The sequence below is a fragment of the Apium graveolens genome, unplaced genomic scaffold (genome assembly GCF_009905375.1).
Source record: "Apium graveolens cultivar Ventura unplaced genomic scaffold, ASM990537v1 ctg8213, whole genome shotgun sequence".
Lineage (NCBI taxonomy): Eukaryota > Viridiplantae > Streptophyta > Magnoliopsida > Apiales > Apiaceae > Apium > Apium graveolens.
In genome coordinates, this window is record NW_027420986.1 from 30,381 (window position 1) to 39,578 (window position 9,198).

A 9,198-nucleotide genomic window follows, 5' to 3' on the forward strand; every position below is an offset into this window, starting at 1 on the left:
TAGGTCTCATGTCTCAAAGACCAATTCCTGGTCATGTTATTTATCCTTCAGGAATTAAGTTGCATGAATATTTGTCCTGTCACCTTCACTTTCTATTATCAATTCATAGAATTCATAGAGGCCAGATCAACTCCTCCAAGATACTCCCTCCGTCCCAATTTATTTGTCTCTTTTGTACGTAATTTAAGGTGCATTGACCTCATAGATTTGAATTTCTATTCACAAAGCTTTAATAAAAGGAGCTCGCCCCTCGAAAGGGGCGAACCCAAAATTTTATGTATGCTCACATTTTAGAGTTGGTTTAGAGTTACATGCTCACAATCTGGTGATTCCAAATATTGTCCAGTTGTTAACTCTACGTTTCTCCCACAGTTCATGTCACAACCCTGCATTACAAGAGTGTAACATATACATTGCATCGTGAGTTGAAATCAAGAACAAATTATCAGTTGGTGCCTCATCTAAGTTTCAGCAATATTTAACAATTAATACACAATTTAGTACTAGCACTCACCACTTTTATCTCAAGTCATTCCAACATGGGCATACTTCTGAGCAAGCACAGAGCATTTGAAATCACATACACGTCATTAAATGCAACACTACATAATTTCAGTGTCTTCAAGTTCTCCATTGTTGAGGTTAGATAATTGTGAAAAGTTAAACCTGGATCCAAAAACTATGTATGTACATTATTAAATTAAAACACAAGAGACATATTTTAATTTAAGAAAAGGAAAGAAATCTAATTTGTTAAACTTTTACCCAGAGGCTGATGATATTGCCCTTAAGAGTTTCAATGCTAGGCATATCACCAAGAAGCCTGCGTAGGTTGAAGCTTTTCTTTATATCGGTACAAGGGTTGTAATGCTGAGCATAATGCTTAAACACTGACACAAGCAATACACCGAAATTATTGCCAAAATAACAGCCCAAGGAACGGCCTGATGCGAGTGATAAATAACAGACAATGAGCCTGAGAGTACGAGTAGAGCAACTACCAAAGAAATTAAGAAAAACAACTTGGGCCCAAAAACAAATTCCAGCAATAACAAAACCCAGCCAAAACCCCAGACAGAAGTCACACCATGAGAAACTTTGCACGAACAACTCCCCTATTATGCAGACTTCGCTCGAAGTTACAACAGCACCACCACTTGAAACTACAGCATCACGACTTCGAAGCGAAACTCCACACTGAAAACGAGCAAAACCTCTCCAGCATTCGAAAAAAACCAGACCCTCTACATGACCTGCAACAACACTACAGAACCCATCTAAACCTTCAGACCTAAAAACCTGCAAAATAAAACCCCCACTCCAGACAGAATCCACACCTCGGGCACTCCCCATGTCCCAAAACCACCCAAAACTCTGATCTACTACAACCTAGCATCGAAACCCCCAACCACCACACCAAAAACTCACTAGACCTACCCCTCGGACAAAGCTTTTAATTACATGAAAAGAGATGAAAAAAGGGAAAATATAGTATGTAGCCTGTGCTAACATATCAGCAAGCTAGAACACATAAACGGAGAAAACCATCAAATTCAGAATGGATGGCATGACAGATAGGTGCACCTCCACATGATACTCAAAAAGCTACTCACCCGTTAATGGTATGGATCCAGTATTGTAAACCTTATACGACAAATAATATCCAAAATAAGTTTAATAATAATGACACCACTATTGGTGGAATATTACCAAATATTGCACCTAAATTACAACTTAAGCAGTTCAGCAAAGCACATTTAAACCTAAAGAAATAGTATAAAGGGAAAATAAAAAGCAAAAATTGTTTATAATTACGCCTAAAAGAATTTAGATACACAATTGGGCTAAATTTAAGATCTCACGACAGCCTATTATAACTTCCTTTTTTATATGTAGACACATATTGTCAAACGTTTCTCTGTTAAAACAAATGTGAAGCCACATGAAAGTACAGAAGTATTTATATCAATTTACAGGAAAAAAACATAGCCACGACCTCTTTTGGGTTGTACTTGTTGACCTATGCACTGCACAGTTTCAGAAGGTCACATCCATGTGCAGTAAATTTAAAGGTATTAATATTTTCATGTAAGGGAACTTTGAGCAACCTGAAGTTTTGAATCAAAAATTTTTTTGCCTAAAATCCACACATATTATTTGGAAGAGAGATAATAGAGCTAAATATATGATTTATGCTTTAAACAATCAATTTTAAATCGATCAGAGATTCAAGGAAAATATATAGTTACCTGGGAGGCTGCCATATCAGATGCCTAAGATCCTCCTTCATAGATTTCGTTACAGCTGCAGAGCCAAGTCGAGCACACAACCATTGGTCGCTACTTTCATATAAACGCATAGGATATTTCAATTTAGTTCTTTGCTTTTTCCTTTAATTTCGTCTGTTTTTACAATACAACACCACCAAATATGAGGGATCTGATAGGAAGCCTGGAAAAATGTGAATGAATAAACTTAATGTGGCTGTTGAATTCAATAGCATGCCTTTATGCATAACGCATTGTGGTCACAATTAGCGGCCTGAATACTTAACTAAAAAGAGATGTTCATAGGCATCCTACATAAATCAGAAAATATCTAAAAACAGAGAAGAACAAAGACGTACAAAATTAAAGATAAATTAATTATGTCATGCATCTTATAATGAACAAACAAAGCTCGGAAGAAAGTGATTATATATTTAAGGTCCAAAGAGAGTATGAGAGCTCAACATAAACTTCCATAAGATGGATAATCCGCAAAACCCAATTTATATGGAGCTCAATATAAACCTAAACCCCCACAGGATTAATATGTAAACTTAAAGATAAAATAAACACTGAAAGTAAGCATAATGATACCATGGCTATGGTACCTGGCCACTTCCTGAGAATTCCAAGGGCTGCCTGCCCATTTCCTAAGAACTGCAAGGACCTGCATACCCTCAAAATATATGCATAAAAAATTGTACACACATACATATACATTAATTCATTGAAAAGAATTTTAAAGTAATTATACATAAAATTTGCACGATAAAATCAATTGTGTTTGAAACGGAGGGTATTTCCATTGTTTTTTTCCTTCAATATAGACCTAAACCCCCACAGGATTAATATGTAAACTTAAAGATAAAATAAACACTGAAAGTAAGTATAATGATACCATGGCTATGGTACCTGGCCACTTCCTGGGAATTCCAAGGGCTGCCTGCCCATTTCCTAAGAACTGCAACGGCCTGCATACCCTCAAAACAGATGCATCAAAAACTGTACAGGTATACACATACATTAATTCATTGAAAATAATTTTAAAGTAATTATACATAAAATTTGCATGATAAAATCAATTATGTTTAAAACGGAGGGCATTTCCATTGTTTTTTCCTTCGCTCTACAACTTGATTTGAATCTGATCGAGTTTGGGAGAGAGAAAGCAAAGAGTCCGAAACCAACATATATCCTATATGAAAATGGTTTTCATTTTCTTTTAATGCACTATATTGCTTTAAACTTTTCCGGCAGCCAAAAAATTCCTGTGCCAAGATAACTTAATTGTAAGTGGATCATCCAGGAACATGGAGCATCACTGATAGCAGGTTTAGTAAAGCTTTTTTCAATGTCAACTTGCCTCCTACAGAAGGTCTGCAATTATGTTTCATGTTGGTTTGTTCATATTCAATTGCTTATTACCTTGTCATCACGTAATTCAAACTGTGGTCCAAATGACCCTCTTTCTGATTTTGTATACACATGTGGGAAATAATGGAACATGAGATTAAAGGAATTTGGAAACTTGCAGCTTGGATCAAGATATTTCATGACACAATCTTTAGTATATTTAATATTTCTTCTTATTTATGCCTAAACTCTTAAAAATCTTTTATTTGTATTATCTCAAAATTTTATAAATTTACATATTTGATTTGCGGCATACATGACTAAGAGGATCCATACTGTAGCTTCTTAATCCTTTAATATTGGATCAAAGAAAAATTTTTTCTTTGTTTAATATCAAGTTAACCCTTATTCTATTAGTTCAAGAATGGCTTTGTTTGAGGAGTCTGCGTAGAATGGCGTTGGTCTTATGGCTCGTGACAGCAATAAGAAGTTGCAGATTTTCCGACATCAGAGTATCATTGTCATGCAATCAAAATTTGTATATGAAACGAAATTAAATCCTTCATATGTATTTGCCAAATAATGCTCTTCTTATGTATACAGTGTTTAATAGCAAGGCCAAAGAAAAAAGCTCTAAACAGAAAACTACCAATTTAAGAGCAACTAAGCAAGCACTCCTGATAATTTGTAATGGAAGGAGCAGTAAACACAAAAATTGAGCAGAAGATACAAACCTAGAATTCTGAATCAATTTTTTGTCCTCTTCTTGCTTCTCCAGCCTACAACCCAGAATTTTTTGATGCGAGTGATTAATAACAAATAATGAGCCTGAGAGTACGAGTAGAGCAACTACCATGGCCCCCATACTCGAAAGCATCAGTGGGCGCCGTCCGACTTTGTCTAGCGAAAATCTTGATATCAGAGCAAAAATAGTTTTGCAGATTCCAATACCTATGGTGGCGAGTAGCTTGTGGTCATCTCTCTTTATCCCAGCCTTCTCAAAAATTCGAGGACTGTACAAAACAACAGCATCAACATCTATGACCAAGTATTACACCTAAAATCATTTAGAATCTGTCAAGCTCGAATAAGTGTGTCATATCTTTTGTAACCCCATAACTTGAGTTTGTCCAATAGATCCTTATTTAAAATCACTTTGCACTCCCATTTAAAATTTATGCATGCCTTCAAGGGAAATCCCCCTAATCATGAGCTCTGAAAATTAAGTAAAAAAACGAACCAAGATATGCATGAATATCTTTATATTAGTATAAAATCAAAGCAAAAAGAGCTCAGTTTGTGCTACCCTGTTTTGGTTTTTGTAAAGGATTTTTTTTTGGGTAAATGAGGTCGAGCCTCATAAAATCTAATAGACTAAAAGAATATACAAAGAGTTTGAACTAGCCACAAAGAAGACTTGAAACAAAACTCCAAGAATTCTAAGGACTAGCTTGAGAAAGAGAAAAACACTAACTTAAAAAATAAAGCTAGTCTAAGCAAATAGACCAGCAAATTAAACAAGCAAAAGGCAGCATTCCAAAAGAGACCATGACATTCCAAATTAAACACCAGGAGAAAATTGCCAACTCCCAGCCAATAGATGAAATTCACGCAGCACTACCTATGCCTCCCATCCAAGAAGAGAAAAACATGCACACTCCAAACACCAACCACACACCAATCACCAACACAAAAAACAGTCCATGAGCTCGACAAATCCAGGAAAATGCAGACAGAAAAAATCTCTATCTGCTCCCAAGGACCATGTAAATCAAACGCAGCACAGCAAAAACATAAACCTGCCATACTCCAGCAAATTCTCTACACGCAGCTCGAGACGTGAAGCACAAAAACCCAAGACCCCTGAACTGCTATAATCCAGAAATTGAACAAAGCAACAGCAGAACCCGAAGCAAAATCTTGCAGAAAAATGAAATCCCACAAAAAACATTGCACCAAATCCTCCCAGACTCGAGACAAAAATCTGCAGCAAATTGAAACCCCAGGATTGAACCACCCCCCGAAAACAGAAAGCAACCTGCAGACCCATCTGCATAGCTTCAACAGATAACACACACAAAACCAGAGAAACAGACCCTGATTCTGCAGACCCCACAGCAGCACTAAACAATACCTACGGCTTTCAAATTGCTCAGAAACCTCCAAAAACTGCAACTTAAAACTACAGCAGCTCAGCTCGAAGCGAGAAACCACAAAGAAATCAAGAAAAACAACTCGGGCCCAAAAACAGATTCAAAGAAAATATATAGTTACCTGGGAGGCTGCCATATCAGATGCCCAAAATCCTCCTTCATAGATTTCATTACAGCTGCAGAGACAAGTCAAGCACACAACCATTGGTCGCTACTTTCATATAAACGCATATACAAAAACCAGAATCCAGAATTACTTTCATCATCATTGTACACAGTACATATACAAAAACCAGAATCCAGAATTACTTTCATTATCATTATGTCATGTAGCAGTCTTCTGGGTCTGGCCCTTTATTTACACATTCTAATTTACATTTAATATTAATGTACTCTCTCACATGCAGCGAGACCTCGTTTTCCATATCTCCATCCTGATAAAAGGGAAATACCATATTTTGTCCAAGTTCAGGGTCTTTTTTCATTCTAACAATCGATCCGTCCTGATCAAATGCAATAAGTCCACAATTTGTCAGAACATCGGGCCAAACACGGTTTATATACTTCCTTGCTTCTGAGCCCTGATCAAGATGAGCATGCATAAACCATGGGAAAGATGCTACAATCTTCTTATCACGATTAATATAGACCCCCCTATAGATGTGGATAACTTCGAACTCATCGTCGGTGCCCTTCATCCTAATATACCTTGCTTTCATCTCCCTCCAAAAACTGTTGAATGTACCGGGGACGTTCTGAAATAAGATTATAATTCTCTTGCCAATATATTGTGAAAATCGAACTCGGGACCCATTTGTGTGCATAAAGACAGTTTCCAGATCCCAGAACATCTCCAGCTTTAATTTTTTTAACATTTTAAGCTCTAAATTGACAGCACTGCGAAAGCTGAACGGGTATGCTGGAGCACCATAACTCAACAATATATGAGTGCCCAACAGTTCGATGAATTTTCCATGAGGTCCAATAATCACCATCCTTGCTGGTACTGGCACTCCGAGCTCTTGGGGTTGTTGGAATATCCTCTGCAACTTCTTACTACAATTTGTGTCGTTAAAAGGAAGTGCCAACCAAGGCATTGTCTTAATTTCATTCAAGAAAGAATCTTCAACCATGCGACCACATGTATCCTCATGATGCTCGCACCAGCCGTGTGTGTATATAAGAACAATCTCAAACTCTTTCGAGTTTTCTGACAACTCTTGATAAAGCTTCTTAAGTGCCCCTGTGGTGTGTAATTCATCATGTTCATCTAGACATGGACAAAAATATAAGCCCACTGCCTTATGATCAAGACCATCGAGGGGTACCTGCCAAATTAAGTAGCATTTGTAAAGAAAGAAACCGATGTTAGTAAAAGTATGTATAGTTGAATGTACATATGAAAAAACTAGTAATACAAAACAGCATACTTGTCAAGGCATAAAGAAGAACAAAGACAATAGTGAACTGCCTGGATGCCTAGGAGGTAAGGTGCCCTCCTAGTCGTCCATTAGGGGAATTAGGCGTTTTACTATATATATAGGCGTATATATTAGATATTTATGTGCATACATTTTAATTGATTCTAACAATAATTACATTATTAATTTAAAGATTAGTCTATTTGATTGAAACAAATAGATTTTACTAACTTTTGTTTGTTTAATTTTGAGACTCTTGTTAGAAGTATGATGGTTCAATACTTAATTGTACAACTTTATAAATTTAACCACTTAAAGACGAAAATAGGTAAAATCAAATCATATATTAAAAAAAGCACACATTTACGTATATTTGATTGCCTAAATCTCCTAATGTACGCCTAGGCGTCGCTCACCTAGACTCCGCCTAATTCGCCTAACCTAGTAGAATCAAGACGGTTGATTTCAGCCTAGACGACGACTAAGCAACATCTTAATAACTATGCAAAACAGACAAATATCTTTATTTTTTGTTAAGAAAATAGACAAAACAAATTTTTCTGTTTTCTTAACAACAAAACAGATAAATTTCTAATATCGTTAAAATCAAAAAATGGTGATTTAGCATGCATACCTGGTCTCCATTGTTGTTGACGAGATAATCACGTTCAGGAGTGGCCAATAGTTTTTGAATGGAAAGAGGCTGTTGCATAAGTAGATTATCTTCCAAATTGATGGATTGTATTCTTTCGTTGGTAAAAGGATAAGCAGCAGCTCCGTACCTGAGAAACAAAGGGTCGGCATCATATTGCAAAACAAAACCTATTGGGTCAATGATTACAGAACAAGGCATTCTGTGATAATTGTTAAACAGGTTTTCAAGGCATTTCCTGCATTCTAAATCTGAAAACGGAATGGCAGGCCATGGCATTGTGGAAAACATTTTCATAAAAATTTGATGAGGATCGGGAGAAAAATGATCATTAATTGCAACAAGGACGATCTCGAAATCACCTTTGGGCTGTAACTTATTATGTATATCCACCAAGTGTTTTGACACTGTGCCCAAATCGTCGTAATAAGCTGCGAGTGTCATAAAATATAAAACAACAAACTTGCCTCACAGATCCTTGGCCTTAACCCGCTGTTGGTTGGATTTGATAAGAAAATTCCTTTTTTTGGTGAATAAAAGGGCCGACAAATCGACTGTATCACCAATTTTAATAATGTTGCAACTAGTATTGTGCACCTTGTCTGTTTTTGCTTTGCCCGGATTGTTCCTCTTATTCTTGGATAGGATTGTGTCCTGGTCACAATTCATCTTTCTCTTTCTAACATATCGGATGGCCTTATACACATCATCATTATTTTTACTACTGGATGATGATGATGATTTGTTATGATGTTGTTCTCTAGTCGTATAGTTGAGCATCTTTTTGTTGCGCCTCTTGTTCCTATTAAGAGAAGTTAAATGGTTCCTTTTTCTCTTATTAGATGATGATGATGATGATTGGTTCCTCTTTCTCTTATTAGATGATGATGATGATGATTTAGCGTAAAGATTAGATATCTTCTCCTCTTCTTCTTCTTGTTTAGACATATTGTTCATCTTCCTCTTCTTCTTCTTCACAACGGCACAACGGATTGAGGTCCCCAAATCACTCCACATCTTCCTCTTGTTGTTGATGGGTGATGATTTTGATTTATTCTTCCCCTCCTCCTCGACAACATCATCATCATCATCATCATGTTTACACAAAATCCACTTTCCAGCAGGAGGATCCATCGATTGATTGAGTTTAATTTTGATATCTGAATTATTCTGGGTTTTACTTGTTGTGTGTGTCTTGTCCCAAATCTTCCTTTGCTGTGTATATATATATATATATATATATATATATATATATATATAGACTTCAGGTCGTTTATCTTCTACTGCCTGTATAGTTCCTATTGGGCCGCCCAACCCTTTTTCGGGCTTTGTTTCCAAATGCGTGATTTGAA

At 36.4% G+C, this 9,198-nt stretch overlaps 1 protein-coding gene and 1 long non-coding RNA gene across 2 annotated transcripts; both read right to left on the bottom strand.

Moving 5' to 3' along the window:
* Window positions 1-347: 347 nt before the first annotated feature.
* Window positions 348-865, bottom strand: LOC141704759 (uncharacterized). The gene is made up of 3 exons (XR_012568064.1): window positions 766-865; window positions 515-679; window positions 348-386 (listed from the first exon to the last, which is right to left on the bottom strand). It is a non-coding gene; the product is annotated as an uncharacterized LOC141704759 (long non-coding RNA).
* A 5,228-nt stretch (window positions 866-6,093) lies between these two features.
* Window positions 6,094-8,980, bottom strand: LOC141704763 (putative nucleoredoxin 1-1). Its single transcript, XM_074507943.1, has 3 exons — window positions 8,319-8,980; window positions 7,829-7,976; window positions 6,094-7,101 (listed from the first exon to the last, which is right to left on the bottom strand). The coding sequence occupies exons 1-3, from the start codon at window positions 8,978-8,980 to the stop codon at window positions 6,094-6,096; spliced, it is 1,818 nt and encodes a 605-aa protein (XP_074364044.1).
* Between the last annotated feature and the right edge of the window lie 218 nt (window positions 8,981-9,198).